This window comes from Syngnathoides biaculeatus, chromosome 18 (assembly GCF_019802595.1).
Source record: "Syngnathoides biaculeatus isolate LvHL_M chromosome 18, ASM1980259v1, whole genome shotgun sequence".
Classification (NCBI taxonomy): Eukaryota; Metazoa; Chordata; class Actinopteri; order Syngnathiformes; family Syngnathidae; genus Syngnathoides; species Syngnathoides biaculeatus.
Genome location: NC_084657.1, coordinates 11,871,877 through 11,889,228, shown reverse-complemented (window position 1 = coordinate 11,889,228; position 17,352 = coordinate 11,871,877). Strand labels below are relative to the sequence as shown.

Genomic DNA, 17,352 nt, shown 5'->3' with positions numbered 1-17,352 from the left:
CAGTTTAGCTTAAAGCTAACAGACAATGCAAAACGCCATAGACGGGCTCGTGGATAGCGTTGGTGTTGCAGCGTCGCGTCCCTTAGCCAAATATTGTCTTTGAGTAAGAGTAATATGACTCGAGTAAAAGTCAAAATTAATTTACTTGAGTAAGAAAGTAGTTGAGTAAATGTTAAGCAACGTTCAGGGCTGAAATGTCCACGTTTAGGCAGATGCAAGACTACATCCTCCATAATTGTACTCTGCGTCGTAAAGTATTTCGCAATCTTTTCGAGTCTTTAAAGTAAAGACTCTTGCGGCTGTTTTCGATTGGACCGCAAAAACTTTCAAGTGGGTCCTTTGCCCTTAGCGCCGTTTGGTCGTCCGTTAATCGAAGATCCCCCGGGCAGGCTCCGGCGCTCCTGCGACCCTTGTGAGTATAGGCGGCTAAGAAAAGGGATGCACGTATGTAAAATGGACGACGTTTGCGATCGCGCTGGACTGGCGGTACGGTGCCCTCTGCTAGAAATCTAAAAACAGACGACACAAGCAACACAGGGATAAATAAAAGTAGCGAGCGGCATGCCGATCGTTATCACGGAGTCAAAACTTTTGAATCCTCTTAACATAAACACTCAAGTAAAAGTAAAAAAGTATGTAAGTACAAATCAGACAAGTACAGTTGATCCAAAATGTTACTTGAGTAATTGCACCTGGGAGGCACGGTGGGCTCAGCTGGTAAAGCGTTGGCCTCACAGTTCTGAGGTCCCGGGTTCAATCCCGCACCCGCCTGTGTGGAGTTTGCATGTTCTCCCCGTGCCTGCGTGGCTTTTCTCCGGGTGGACACTCCGGTGTCCTCCCACATCCCAATAACGTGCAACAGTAATTGGACACCCTAAAATTGCCCATAGGTGTGATTATGAGTGTGGTTGTTTGTCTCGATGTGCCCTGCGATTGGCTGGCAACCAGTTCAGGGTGTAGCCCTCCCGCCTCCTCCCTGTTGACAGCTGGGATAAGCTCCAGCACTCCCTGCGACACTTGTGAGGGTAAGCGGTGAAGAAGATGGATGGATAATTGCACCTCTGCCCTTAATCAAGGGATGTGTCAACACAAACGGTTCAGCAGCACATGCAGACAGACACTATTCACAGGCATATCGTCTTTCTCTGCCGTGAAGAATGAATAATATTACTGATGCTTCCAAGGGGTATTTCCACATGTATTTAGTTTAATTAGCGAGTATTGAGGTCATTAATAATGTAATTACTCATTAATGAGGTCATTAATAATGTAATTACTCATTGAGAATCAAGGAGCGGGTGTGTTTTAGGTGCGAAAACACAGCAGTTTATTTTTTCGACTGTACAGATTAACAATCCTCCATGACGTCCATTTTCTTATTTATTTATTGTTTTTAATTATTATTTTCCAGGCGAATGAAAATATTGGAGATTAGTTCTGGACACTAACCGCGGCTCTTACAAAGCGACTATTTAGAGGTAAGGCATCCAGTCGTAGTAGTAATTACCCACTAGGCCTTTGCTGCCGAGTTAAATTGCCTGTTAATGCCTTCACGCTCAAACGGCAAACAAATGATGTAGGACAGCTGTTTTATTTGTTTATTATTTTTTCTTTTTTTGTTGTTTTGCGCATTTGTGATGAAGCGCGCCGCCGCTCGGCAAGAATGCCACGTGCGCGCGGAGAACAATTAAAAATCGAAACGACTTGAGCGGCAAATTAATTTTGTGACTTCTGGGCAGCTCAGGCGGGGCCGCGTCGGGAAGGAGAGAGCAACAGATGTAAAAAGGGAATTTTAAAAATTTTTAGTATTTTTTTTTTATCGCCTCGCGCTGACAGAACAGCTGTTAATTCAATTTCAATTAATTTTGTTTAATTTGCCCTAATGCTTTAAAGTGTGGCTTTTAGGCAGCGGTATTAGCTTGCCTGTGTAAAAATGATATTTTTTTCAATATAATCAAATTAATTTCGACATACATTTTTTAAATGCCAGAGCATATTTAACAGATATTTTATTTTATAATAAAATGAAAGGAGGGCCACTGATGGTGTAGTGCGCAGGTGTAAAAACTCGAGGCCCCGGGGCCGGATCTGGGCCGCCACATAATTTTATGTGGCCCGCGAAGGCAAATCATCGGTGTCAAAATCTGTGATTCTTTTGAAAATATGCCTCAACATTTCAAATGGTCAGATATCATAAATGATAATGTTGAGATAATTTTTGTCACCAAACATGAACAATGTTTGAAAAAGCCATCACACTTGATTTCTGATTCAAAAAGTAGTTTGTGAATTTCAAGTGTAAATATGACGGATTGGATAAGGTGGTAAAGCGTTGGCCTCACAGTTCTGAGGACACGGGTTAGATTCCGTCCCCGCCCGTGTGGAGTTTGCATGTTCTCCCCGTGCCTGCGTGGCTTTTCTCCGGGTGGGCACTCCGGTTTCCTCCCACATCCCAAAAACATGCAACATTAATTGGACACTCTAAATTGCCCCTAGGTGTGATTGTGAGTGCGGCTGTTTGTCTCCATGTGCCCTGCGATTGGCTGGCAACCAGTTCAGGGTGTACCCCGCCTCCTGCTTGTTGACATCTGGGATAGGCTCCAGCACTCCCCGCATCCCTTGTGAGGATAAGCGACAAAGAAAATGTAAGGATAGATGGATGGAAATATGATGAGACGCCCTCTGAGGGAAATCATAACTACAATGTGGCCAGGGACAAAAATGAGTTTGACACCCCTAGCGGTACACACGGCTGCATTTGGTGTGGGGAGCGTGGGATCGATTCCCGCTCAGCGATGGTGTCGATATCTGCCCTGCGACTGACTGGCGCCCACTTCAGGACCCAGTTCGCCTTTCGCTCGAAGCTGGCTGGGATAGGCTCCAGCTTTCCTGTGACCCTTGTGAGTTCGAATCCCAGCCTCACCTGCGTGACGTTTGCATGTTCTCCCCATGCCTGCGTGGGTTTTGTACGGGCACACATCCCCAAAAACATGCAACATTAATTGCACACTCTAAATTGCCCCTAAGTGTAGATTGTGTGTACGATTGCTTGTTTGTTTCTATGTGCTCTGCGATTGGCTGGCAACCAGTTCAGGGTGTAACCCGCCCCGCCTCCTGCCTGTTGACAGCTGGGATAGGCTCCAAGCGCTCCTGCGACCCTCGTGAGGATAAGCAACTCAGATAATGGATGGATAATAATAATAACAACAATGGGGTGTGCTTGTCCGCGGCAGGGATGATGTAGCGCGTGTGACAATGTGGAGTGAGTTATGGGGGGGGGGGGCACGCAACACGTCGTCCTTGTCCTGCTCACCAGGGGACAAAATGTCCACGCACGAGGACGCGTTTTGTATTCACGATACTCAAAACAGCGTTCAACATACGTCATATTGGCGCTTCATCTGTTTCCGGGGGGTATATTTCTTTCAACTCAAAGGGGGTATTTATCTATAATTGTTACAATTACAGTACAAAAAAAAGCAAAGCAAAGCATATGTATTTGTATAGCGCATTTCATACACACAAGGTCAACTCAGCGTGCTTTTACATGATTAAAGGCATTTGAAAACAAAGAGATAAAACATTTGGAATTGCATAAAAACAATAAAAATGATGAACAAAATATTTTTAAAAAATTACTTTTAAAGATATATTTTTAATGTAATTTATTGTTATGCCATCATTTTGCACACTTTATTCCTTTATGAAAATATACATATGACAAATTTGTATGGATGCAACTATTTTGTTGCAGTTGTAGCAAAGACACGTGGTCAACATGAGCTATTGAAACACATTTTTTACACAGTATTATATTAAAAATGTGAAAAACAATTATACTTGAAGGTTTAGGATAAAAGGATGTTAAAAAATAGTTTGTCTGTGGGGCCATCAATTTCAGAATTTTTCCCTGAAAAATCATATTAAGTTGCTTTTTGTTTTGTTTTCTGGATGAAAAATTGTACTTGTTTTTCTACACGAATTGTAAAATCTCATTATTTATTCCTTTTTATAGAAACAGAACTGATCATTTGTTGTCAGGGGATAAAAATCACTAAAAAATAGAAATGCAAGATTTTGCAGTTAAATTGTATGCAGATAATTTTCCTTTGCGGGTTAAAATTCTGACGTTTTAAGTCTCAAGCATTAAATTTAAGAGTGTTTTTTTATATGCTCTTGACTTAGTTTCACGCATGTAAATAACAACTGAATCGTCATTAGCCTCACCGTTAACATCGATTTACTCTTAGTTGTTCGACTCCACATATCCGGGGTAAAAAATAAATAAATAAAATTAACAACATGAATGTTGACTTTTCCTGTAGTGCAATGCATCCATTAATAAAACCATTAGTGGCACTGATCCATTAAATCAAAGATTTTTTTTTTTCATCAATAACGTCTCACCATGTTAATTCAATAAAGGACAATCAGACCAGCTGGCTCGTCTGCACCACTTTCAAGATTAGTTTTTTTTTTTTTTTTTTTTTTAGTGTCCTGAAGTTCGTCAAGTCAAAGATGGGCAATTCCGGAAACGGCCCTTTTGGTTTACATAATAAAAGCGCTCCTGTCGCTCAAGGACTGGCGGTGGCAAGTCGGGGAAAAGTCCAATAAATAAATCTCAAGAATATGATTTGGAATAGCCAGACTAGTGATTGGCATTTGTGATCAAATATTGGTCTTATTTTTTAAAAGGCCATTATTTTTTTCCCAAAACATTTTTCAATTTTGATGGACCTGTGCAATATGACAATGAATACTTTTTTTTTTATTCTATTAATTATAATATATAGCATACATGCTCATAGTAATAAAACTTAATTTCTCAGATAATGTGTTTTGTCCCCGAAAGCAGTGGTTGAGTGAAAAAAATTGCAAACAATTATTTTGTCTTTTTATTTTAAAAAAAGTACATTCTTATAGAGTCCAGCATGCCAATTGAACAAAACCCCCCCAAAAAAATCAATCCTCATTGTTCCCATGGCTTTTGTGTATTAACATTTTTTTAACCATTATATAAATAATAAAAAAAAATATATATTTTGGGAATATATCTTATGTTATTCAGTCCCAAAAACTCTCTTTTTGGCATTTTTTTTTTTTTTTTTGCTCAGGCCAAACCGTTCATCTCGTAATTTGACTTGTGGAATCGCGGCACCGAGGAACTAAATTGAAGGGAATTGAAGCATTTTATTGAGATTTTTTTTTTTTTTGTATGTGTGTGTGTCCTCCATCTTGTGGCACGTTGGTCTAAACCCATTTACAGAAAGAACAGTATTTTTATTGCTTGAGTGAACGTAATTCATGAGGCTTTTAGAAAAAAAAAATCGGTGCCGAGGAACTAAGATGAAGGGAATTGAAGCATTTTATTCAGAAATACTTTTTTTTTTTTTGCCTCCATCTTGAGGCATGTTGGTCTAAATCCATTTCAAGGAAGAACAGTATTTTTTATTGCTTGATTGAACGTAATTCATGAGGGTTTTAGGAAAAAAAAGATTTGAAGACGAATTAAAAATATGAACATAAAATAAACCTGTCACCATTTTTCACGGTTTTATTTTGACAGCGCAAACCGGAACCTCACGGTACAACAACATGGCGCACTTGACAAGTCGAAGGCAGCTTTCTTGTCAGTAAGGTGAGCACGTTCACTTTGAGAGCACTTCGTTAGGCGGAACCGGTCCTCTCCTTTAGAACACCCCGGCCAGACGACCACCGCTCCGGTCCGTCCCCGAGTCCAAAAGACCGCCCGAGTTGGTGGGACTCTCCGCCGTCCGCAACAATGCATGCCCGCAGCCACAGCATCAAAGTAAAGCGGGGATAAACGGAGAAAAAACAAACAAACAAAAAAAAAAACAACAAAAAACTCGCCGGACTTTACTGGGTTCTTTTCCTTCATCCTGGACAACGAGCCAGACCGAGTCGGACCTCACCATCCATTTCCCCGAAGAGATGCGCTTCCAGCCCTTCGTCCTTCGGCGGAAGAAGCCCGGCAAGTGTGAGTGACAGCTCAGCCACGGCGGTGCGGATTCACCGGGGTTTTTTAGTCAACCTCAAGAAACTCATTACAAAAAAAAAAAACAAAAAAAACCCCCACAAAAAACTATTCTTGCAATTTCCTCCATTTTTTTTTTTTTTTTTTTTTGGTGGTAATATTTCATTCAGCCACATTTCATAGTGGACGACAAGACTGTCAGTGTGATTTATGATTTTTTGGGGTGTCGCTTCGGAACTTCCAGAGGGGGGCCGCGGACGCTCTCTCTTGGTTGGGAGAGGATTCATTACATCGGTGGGACTCCGGCTGGTGAAGCCCCCCCCCACCCCCTCCCGGTCAGGGACCCATTAATCAGTCAATCCGGCCAGCCATCTGAGAGAGATAGAGATCCATTTATTTTGGGATTAAAATCTTCATCTGCTGGGGAATTCTACCATGTCAGGTGCACGGGATTGCAGACGGACGCTCCTCATCTGCGTGGTGGCGGAGGCGCTTTCATGTGGTGAGTAGCCCCCACGTTGCCCCCCCAGCGGGGATCACAATGGTGTTGCATCGAGGAGTGATCGTGCCAAATTTGTGCAACTGCAGAGGTGGCTACTGCTGCTCTGATTGGTCACTCTGGGAGATGGACATATTTAATATGCTGTAATACTTTTTTTTTTTTTTGGGGGGGGGGGCAATTTGTCGATGACATCAAGCTAATAGGGTGGACAAACACGCACGTCAGAATTGCATTATTGTAAAATGCTCGTTTTGTTTTTGATGTACACGCTGCATCTTGGTCTGTCTTATACAAGAGATAATCCTGGTGGTCTGTCCCACATAGACCGGTGCATGCACAAAGATGATTTCATTTTTTTTTTTTTTTTTTTTGTCAACATAAACCTGAAAAAAAAAAAAAATCTTTGCACCTTGCGCCGAGGCAGGGTAGGAAGGTGGTGGTGGTTACTCACCACCAGTTGAGCTCCAGGGAGGGGGAATAAAACTTGGATGGCGGCACGGTAGGTAAAGTACGGTTATCAAACTGGGATTAGGTAAACGGTATGGACAGAGCGTATCAAGACCGGTATCGGAGACAAACTAAGGATCCACCAATTAGTATATCCATCTAACAGCAACAGTAGTCCAGATAACAACCAAATCCTGTACGCAAATAAGTCTTTCCATAGCAGTGATCGTTTCTCTTGCGCACAGAAAAATCCATTTCAGTTTTCTTCCTTGAGCCGGTTTATTGATTTATTTCTTCAACTAATTGCTCGGACATGCGTAGCATGTTCCGAGCACCATTTGGCTCTCTTGTCCTGTACTTAACTGACAATTCACGGCTACCAAATACCTCAGCCACGTGACAAAAACGTATCATTCGAAACAAAGACGGTATCGAGATCAGTCAAGGTTCACGATATGGCCGTATAGTATCAATAATTGTATCGGTCGTCAAATACAGTTTGTAAAAGATGGCCGTCTCCCGCCTCTTTGTTCTGTATTAATGGCAATATTTCTACTGATTCTCTGCCTTCAGTGGTCAGAAGTTGTCTTTGGGAGGGAACAAAGAAAGGTATGACATTTTGCATTCGACATTCGCTTCTCCCGGCACGGTGTTTAAGTGTAGAGAAGTAACTCGGGTACACGCTCTGTGTACACCTGGACGGGACTTTGAGAGTGCAAGGACGCGACTTTCGAGGTACAACAACTGGACACTTGGACTCCGCCAGAAGAATGGACCTCGACTCCTTGGTTAAAAACTCCAAACTTTGTCTGAGGTGCATTTGTGTGACCGTAGAAAAAATTGTAGGTCGGACTTAGACTCCAGCAGGGACATAATTCCTTGTCAAACCGCACAGGGAGGTGACTTGGACTCGGGTACAAAGTCGGTACACCTGGATTCTGCAATGGGATTGGACTGACTCAGTCAAAGATGATCCCTCGGTAAAACCCTTTTTTTTTTTTTTAAACGGAATCAGCTGCAGGGAAGTAGATCTCGACGAGGGGGGGGGGTGGCGTCCTGACAGATGTTTTTCCTGACAATACGTCAATCGTACACGTTTGTAACTAGCAGCACGGCTTGGCCATTGCATCCCTTTTGAGTCGTGATCTTGAGGGTTAAGAATTGTTCCAACGGGTCGAGTGCATCTGTAGCACCTGAGCCACGGCGGCTGCCCCGCCTCGTTGCGTCTCCCACTCCTCGTTGCGTCTCCGCAGTATAATTGGTCGCATAATGCAGTTTTTGCTCTATGTGTATCGGTTGCGCAGTGGGCTCTCGTTCAGGCTTGGCTTCACAATTGCAATTTCATTACCGCACAAAAGAAAAGCCTGCGTGCGTATATATAAAAAAAAAAAAAAAAAAAATGATGTGCTTTTCTCGCCACCTGCCTGGACATCCACGTCGCCGCTGTCAGGGACAATCGCGGTCAAGGGTTTGGTTCGTGGCCAGCTGCCTACAAGCTTCCGGCGCTTCAAATATTTGTTACACACACACACGTGTGCTAATTTACACGGTATAGCAGGATGCCGAAAATAAGCGTTGCAAAGTGCTGGGAATTTTATAAATTTGGAAAGTCTCCCTAGGAATTGAGTTTTGGGGGATCAACGGAAAGGAACCTCTTTTTAATCGGAAGTGTGGCGTGAATCGTATGATTTGGTGCTGTTACAGAGTCCGTCCCGTGAAAATTCATCACCATGGACGGTATTTGTGTAGCCCTTCGCCATTGGCTTCCGCTATCTAGTCGAGACGTAACGTGGACAGTTTCGGATTTGGAATTTTTCCTCCCAAGGGTGGCGGGAGTGCTGCAGCCTATCTCGGCCATCAATGGGCAGGACCCTGAACTGGTCGCCGGGGCACATCGAGAAGTGCCCGGAAAAAACCCAGGCAGGCGCGGGGAGAACATGCAAACTCTCCACACAGGCGGGGTCTGGGATTGAACCCAGGACCTCAGAACCTTGAGGCCAATGCTTTCCAGCTGAGTCGACGTGCCGGCCTCACATGGAGATTTACCAGAAAATTGTTGGAGACAAAATTTACGAAATGACAGGAAGTTTTCCACCCAATTACACCCGAAATCAGGTATTGCCCGTATATCACGCGCAATGCTCCGCGACGACCAGTTTTGGGAAGTCTTCATGTTGGCCACCATTTTGTAAAGTCTATGCTACCTTTGTGTCGGTCAGTGAAACTGGTGTCGGGGGTTCCCATTCATTTCCCCCAAGGTGAGCTGGGGAACTTGTGAGCTGAATTTTGGAGGAGGCGTCATTGGCAGGGACCAGTGATTTCTTCCCTCCTGTCCACTCCTAACAAGTCCAAACATGAAATAAGGCCCGATTTGAAATTGGCTAATTTCGCAGTGTACATCACTTTAGTGGCCTTGGAAGCTCGAGCAGTTCTCGAGACCCTTTTAATGCGACGACCGCTATTTGTTCTCAAGTTTTTGTATTGAATTTTGAAGAGAGATGTCTTTCATCAGAAGGGAAGCTTTTCTCAAGCACCTCGATTTAAATGTGAAGCTTTCATGCAATGATTTCTCGTCTCCTGGCCCAAAACAAACTGTTTAGTCGACTCAATTTATCGGGTTGGATACGCAGTAGCCTGGACGCCAAGTACAACCTGCTGAAAAGAACCAGTTCTCGAGAGCTGTGATCAAGCACGGTAAATTAAGCGTTCTTGGTTGTTCTCAGATTCTTTAGTTGGTTTTTCGACGGGTCACCTTTGACGTTTTCATTTTAGCGATATAATATGAGCTAATAGAGAAGTTAGCGTGCACCAAGGCTGTCATCTTCATTGTTAGTCACCTCTGCTAGTTATTCCATTTTTGACTAACACGGCTATAAAAATTGTCCTTCAAAGATCACGTCTTTACGCGTATGAACACAAAATTTCTTGTACATCGCTTAGCGTATACTGGTCATGGTGAATTCATATTCATTTTTCTCCCTTCTTAACACTTCTTGAAGTTCATTTCGTAGTTCGAGGTAGCCTAAAATACCGCAACGCTCGACTTAAAGTATAAGTACTGATTGAACTCCTGCATTTTTAAACTTAATTATACACCATATCCTTTTTAATAACTTGGTACTGGGGAAAAAAACCCTGCACACGAAGTAGTTTACCTCTTTTAGTACCGTAATTCCCGGCATACAGAGCGCACCTGGTTTAAGCCTCACCCAGTACATTTGTTAAGCAAATACCATTTGGTATATAGATACACCGCACCTGTGTAAAAGCCGACATTGAAACCCACATTTGCAAAGAAAGACGGTACACCGAGAGTTTAACGCTAGCACCGCCACGCTAACGCTGAGGGTTAAAAAACAACAACAACATACCAGTAAAAATCACCGAGACAGGGCAGTAACACGCTAGCGCAGCACTAACAGGGCCGGACCGGTAAACATCACTTCCTCGGCACATATATTCCACCGGTCTCACTCTTACCTTTTCAGCTTGAGTGCCCCCCTTGCGGCCGTTACAAAAAAATGCGCAAATTCGCATAAACCGCAGGGTTGAAAGCGTGTGGGGAAAAAAAGTCACGGAAATTATGGTAATTTATGTGAACAAAGTTAAAAAAAAAAACAAGCAAAAAAAAAGCTACATTAGTTAATAAAAGCACTTGAAAATTACATTAGATTAGCCGGCTCATATTTGAACACCAGAAGCTGGTGTTTTTATAGATGCCACAAGACACCGCGTGTTGCTCACAAATCATTCTTGTAGTCGACGGCGTCCCAAAAAAAAAAAAAAAATTCTCGTCAATAAGGCCAGATGGGCTTCTCGGAATCTCTCGTGTCATCGTCCTTAATACGCGCTGGTTTATTTTCCAATAGGTCGCTGGCGGCTGTCCCTGTTTTCTCAATCACCTCATAGATTTCAACCGACCGGCTTTGCTTCTCTCTATTAACATCTTTTTTTTTTTTTTTTTTTTTTAACGTCGTGTTGTCAACAGTGGAGGTTGAAAAATGAAACTTATTTTGAAAAAGTGAAATTTACAGATTTTTTTTTTATTTTTTTAAATATGGTGATTTAAAAAATACAACACGAAAAATTGAAACCGACAATACGCATGCACAGATGCGTGAACAATTTGCCGTAGCAGAGGAAAAAATAAAATTCCCCAACAAAAGAATGTCGTGAGGGTGTTGTCCGCGCCACATGACCACTTATTCATAACAGTTTGTTCTTGACAAATGTAGTCGTCGCGGTTTTGAAACGGACAATCATGGAATCAGTAGTCCCTTTCTCAAGACGGGCGACCCCTTCAAGGACAAGTCTGCCATTTCCCCCATTTTATTTTCTGGGTTGTTAAGCCGGTTTAATGGCCGTATGTCTAATTGCGGCGTTCCTGTGTCGCGACAAGGCCCCCCCCATACATCAGCATGTTAAATAAGTTATCACTTCTGGCACAAGTGTGTGGGGAAAAGGTTAAACTGAAGGTGCCCCCCCCCCCTTTTTTTTTTTTTTTTTTTTAATTCCTCAAAGCGTACTGGTTGGAATACAAATTTGCACAGTGGCGATGACGCTTGACATTTTCGCCACAAAGATGTCGGGAACGCATCCGGGCAACCTCACAGTTTTAGCCGACGAGAACACCCGACTGCCTACCCGACTGCCTAACCGCATTCGGAGTTAAGAATCTGAAATTTAGTATTTTATTTTCAGATGTCGCGCACCGCAAATCATTCCGCAGGAAACGACGGCATGGAAACGAGGCATTCCGCTGAGAAATTGGCGGGGCTCGCTAAATATATCATTTTGTCTTTCTGTAGCACAACATAAACACGCAAAAATTACTGTGTAAATGGAAAACGACGGTAAAAATCACCGCAAAAGAACCGTTCACAAAGTCGTTCCCTGTCAGCAGCTATGGGGTCGGGTCGGCCACGTGATGTGATCCGGCAATCCTGGCGTTCTTACTGATCTGTTTTTTTTTTTTTGTAATCCCTTTAATTGAGTCTTATTTCATTTTTTTAAAAAATAAGTCTGTCTCAGTGTGGTCTCAATTTACCAGTCGATCTACGTTCCTACCCTCACCTACGGGCCCGAAGTGTGGGTCTTGACCGAAAGAACAAGATCCCGGATACCGCAGGGTGTCCGGGCTTTCCCTTAGAGATACGGTGAGAAGCTCGGTCATCAGGGAGGGGCTCAGTGTCGAGCCGCTGCTCCTCCGCATTGAGAGGAGGCAGATGAAGTGGCTGGGGCATCTGATTCGGATGCCTCCCGGACGCCTCCTTCGTGAGATGTTCCGGTCTTGTCCCACCGGAAAGAAACCCCGGGGACGACCCAGGACACGCTGGAGGGACTATGTCTCTCGGCTGGCCTGGGAACGCCTCAGGATCCTTCTGGAAGAAGTGGCTGGGGAAAGGGAAGTCTGTGTAGAAAATGGATGGATGGATGGATGGAGGAACATCTCAGTGATGATGTTTGCGAGAACTTCCAACCACTCGATTATAACTTTGAGCGTCGTAACCTTTCCTCCGCGTGGCCACCAATCACGACGTGGCGTGGGGAGGTTCTCTCTGCCACGTTGTGACTTCCTTAATCGCCCTCCGGAGATTGATCCCTGCTAACATCCAGCTGAGCCCCGGAGAGGTGACACGAAAAGTGCGATCGAGATGGGGAAAAGAGGCAGGAGAGCAGGACGACGTGCAAAAAAAAAAAAGGTCTTCCACGTCCGCGAAGTGCCAAGTTTAGAGAACAAATTAAATTCAGAAGTCAAAGGTAACGTTCTATTTTTGACCATAACAAGAGACTTCAGCGGAACTGCAAGCACCCGTTTTCAAGTGTGTTTGGAAAGAGATGAGACATGGATTACTTTGCAGTTGTGAGGCTTGTCGCTGAAAATTAAGAAAAAGATTCTGGAAAAATGTCACGCCGAACCCCGGTACAGGTACCATTATCTGACGCTGAGAGCAAATGTCACAGGGAAAAAAAAAAAAAAAAAAAAAAAAAAAAAAACTCTCCCCTGCAGCTATAACTTGCAAGCTAAATATATAATAAAAAAAAAAAAAACATTGCGAAAGGGAACAACAAACATGTCAGAATCCCTGCGTGGAATGAAAAGATCTCGAGGCTTGTTTTGGCGAGGTTGTAATGTGCGCTAACGAGGGTGTGTTTCACGAGCAGGAAGGGATAGAAAAACATGGTTTCGGTTTTTATTGGCCGGGCAAGGATGGACAGATCCACAAAATACCAACGAACCAAGATCAAACCCATAAAATTTGTGACTATTTTTCCATTTTATTTTCAATAGATGAACAATTTATTTTCCAAATACTTACAATAAATTAACAAACCTATTGTTTAATGAAATTTTCTAAATGTATGTATATATTTTATTTGAGCTACAATTTTTCTTTAAAAAAATCGCAATAAATTTACATAATTTTAATTTTTATATTTTGTAATTTTTTTTTTACTCTACTAAACCAAGAAATATTAGAGTACTGTCCTCTCTAAATTTGTGTGTGTAGTTTTTGATGTACAATTTTTTTTATTTAAAAAAAGGCAATAAATGACTAACATTTTTTTACATAATTTTAATTTATGTTACTCTACTAATTTAATTAAATGACAAATAAATGGTGTAAATGAATATCAAATATACAATGAATACTTACAATTTAATTAAGTTTAGGTAAAAAAATGCTTTTATTACGCCAACAAATATTAGAATACTGTCCTCTCTAAATTTGTGTATGTAGTTTGTTAAAGCTACAATTTTTTTTTTCTTTAAAAAAAGGCAATAAATGACAAAAAAATGTTTATGTCATTTTAATTTGTACGTTATATATCATAATTTTTTTTACTCTACTAATTTAATTGATGAATAAATGGTGTAAATGAATATTGAATACACAATGAATACTTACAATTTAATTAAGTTTAGGTAAAAAAAAAAAATGCTTTTATTAAGCCAACAAATATTAGAGTAGCGTCCTCTCGAATTGAAATGCTTGGCGACCCGGATAAAAGTCACATGCCTAGTCGGTGGCAATGAAACGAAAGTGTGACACAACCCACCCCTCGAAACGGGCTAATTTCAGCAAGGGATATTTTGTTGGAAGTGGGGGGGGGGGGAATGCAGATCTCTTTTAAGTTTGCGACGGACACTCGAGTATGAGGAGGAAGGTTATTAGGGAAGGTTTTACAGCGCTGAAATGTCTTTTTCTTGACTGGAATGTAGGCTACTACCCACCTCCGCCGAAGAATAAAAACAGCAGTAAATGCCTAAAGCCAGCCTTAACTAGGTGGGCGGATGTAAAGTATTTTTTGCGCATAATGAGCCAGGCGACGCCAGAACACTGACGGCGAACAAACCTCAAACGTCTCATTCGGGAAGCGGCGAAAGCAATAATTAAATATCCATTTGCAAAAAAGAAAAAACAAAACTGTTCGTGCGCTCGGAGGTGTTCATTTTAAAGGCGTCGTCGTTTAACCTCTTATTGCGTCGTCCTGGAGGGAACAACGCGTACGTCCGGATGAAAGTAATTAGCAAAATGATTATGGTATTGATGACGGAGAGTGCCACGATTGCGGCTCTTTTGAAATGTTCCGCCGCCGTACGAAAGGGGAGCTTTAATCCATATCGGCTTGCGGGAGAGCGACGCTGCGCTTGACCTCGGACCTTCTGTTAGACACGGAACGGTCAAAGGATGGAGAGAGCGGAGAGAAAAAAAAAAGGCAGGATTTTTTGCCATGAAGACAAGCTCTTAAGGTGCCCTGCACATCATGGCCAACATTAAATGAATAATTCATAGTAGGCCGTAGTGCGAATCAAAAATGTGGCAGAGGGTGTATTCCTTAAAAATATGTTGACTATTGTAAGGCACTAATAATGTAAACAGTTTAATCAATAAAACCGAGCTTTAATTGTAGGAACATTTAAAAAAACGTACTCCAAGTATTATTACTGTAATTCCCGACCGATAGCGCACCTGGTTATAAGCCTCACCCAGGAAATTTGTAAAGCAAATACCATTTGTTTACAAGGCTGGGGGCTGAGTTGCTACAGATACGGCAATGCGTACTCTACTACTTAAGCATACATTTTAAGCAAAAAAATAAATATATTTCTGAATTGTTTTTACGATATAAAGTATTTAAACTATACATGTATTTCTATTATGCAGTTTATTATCAGGAAAAGCTAAAAAAATGCTTTAGAAAGGCAGTTTTTTTTTTTTTTAGGTTTGGAACGCATTATTTCTTTTTCCATTCATTGTAATGGGAAACATTGATTCGGTTTTCAAACAAATCACTTCTCAAACCGTTTTCTGGAACGGATTGTGGTCGAGAACCGAGGCGTCACCGCACAGAGCTTTGTTGCTATCAAAATGGCGGCCAGGGCGTAGCCCTCGCAATACGGCGAGCGGGGCGAGAGTCGACACCTCGAGTTTGAACGCGAAGTGCGTCTTTATCCATCTTGGTACTTTGACTCCAGTGTTTGTATCCAGTACAAGCATTATTTATTTTTTAGGCCAAAAACATGATGAATCTTTCCACCAAGCTTTTAAAGGCTGGAAAAAAATGGATGTAATTTACAAATGTATGGAAAAAGTTAGTCGTCTTTTCAGCTCTCCTGAAGCCTGGCTTTGAATATCTCACGCAGTGCAAGTAATCTTTGATTAAAACATTTTTTTTCCCCCTCACAGTGAATGATAGACAGCTCTCTTAAGAATTCAGTACAAAAAAAACTAAAGAACAAATAGTGAGAGTGATATCGAAAGTTCTTAAAAAAAAATGGGCTATTGAATCAGCTGTTTTTATGTCTATTCAATTCATGTAGCGTAGGAGTTAAAGTGTGTTAGGGGGGAAAAAAAAAAATCTTCAGCCCCTAGCACTCGTCTCACAATTGCACGCGATATTGGTTGGACATGTCTTTCATAACCGGGTGCACAAAAAAAGTCTCAAGGACCCATGTTCAAAATTGAACAGAAATGTGGCCATTTTGGTTTCAATTCAGCCCATTCGAAGAACTCCGACAGAGCTCGTCCGCGTGACGCCACGTCGCCGCTCAAACAGAGCTGCTCGACATTGAACCGGCGGAGAATGTTTACAGTACCCGAGACCTGTTGTGCTGTTGGTTGTCACAACAGACGAGACAGATAAAGAGATCATTGTACGGAATACCAGCTGAAAAGACCAGAAAAGATCGATGGATTTCGCCAATTAAACGTGACCGATGGTGCCCAACCGAAATCCGCACACGCCTGTGTAGCGATCGCTTTATTTCAGGTAGCAATTATTCTTCTCAATATCAAATTACCATAAAGTATTTATAATGCAAAGTTGGTTCATTTGGGAACAATGCGTATTAAAAAAAAAAAAAATGTCTGTCGCAGAGGTTTACGGAGGTTAAGTGTGGCTACAATCGCTTCCGTGTACGTTCCACGGAGACGATTCCGTCCTCTTTTTTTTTTTTTTTTTTTTTTCCAATATACTTAATGAATGCGAGTTTGTGTAAAACCGGGGGTCATTTATTTTTTAAATATTGGTATTTGTATTGAATACCAGCTGAAAAGATCTAAGTTTAACGTGTGGCCAAACACGCTTCCGCGTTCACGAGCCGTCAACCCGTCACTATGTCGGATTTATTCCTGCTTGAGAACAGATCGGAGTATTTGTATGCGTCCAGACTTTTGCACGCTTTCAAACATTTCCGTGTAAATCTCGACGACTTACTCACCAGTTCCATGTGTAGATCCAGTTGTCCAAGGCAAGCGGAATTAAAAGTCCAATTTCTTGTCGGCAAAAACATCGACTCGACAATGCCGAGTTCATCTAATTTTTCCACGTACCTTCGTTTATTTTCACCTTCTAAATGTCAAACGGTATCGGACAAGACTCTGGGCGTCGTGCTATAAGACATATTTTCGTGACATCTCCAACCGACTTGGCATTGAACAATGCTTTGTTAGACCGGCAGTATGGCGAGGTAAACAAAAGTGATTTTATGACGTAGGTGCACGACCTCTATAGATGCATTCGTCTTCCCGGCCCCCCAATCGCACGCCATTCGCACAAGAACTTGTAATTGTGTCTAAAAGGACTGAAAGTGCCCTTTTTGTGAGTTTGATGCACGTATCCACCCGTTAACCTGCTGTCAGGACGTTTTGTCGAGCGTGCCCGTGACATGATAGCATTTAGCGCTTTGCTGACGTTTTGAGCGATAGGCCACTCCATGTAGTGCCCGTTTTCTGTACGTATCCACCTTGTCTTTGTTGTGTAGCATGGGGGGAGGGGGGAGGGAGTTGTGATAATGTCACCCATCGCTTTCACCCATTTTTTTTTTTTTCCTTTTTCAATACCAAGAGTTTTTTTTTCGTTAACTTCATGTAACCAGTATTGTTTGACATTGTGTATTAAA

The 17,352-nt window shown here is 42.1% G+C and overlaps 1 protein-coding gene across 1 annotated transcript in view; it reads left to right on the top strand.

The window, feature by feature from the left end:
- Window positions 1–5,603: 5,603 nt before the first annotated feature.
- tmem132e (transmembrane protein 132E) overlaps window positions 5,604–17,352 on the top strand; it is a 248,658-nt gene continuing 236,909 nt past the window's right edge. Inside the window, exon 1 of the mRNA XM_061803292.1 lies at window positions 5,604–6,497. Coding sequence (XP_061659276.1) covers window positions 6,431–6,497 — 67 coding nt within the window. The 5' untranslated portion in view covers window positions 5,604–6,430. The remainder of the gene's footprint in view (window positions 6,498–17,352) is intronic.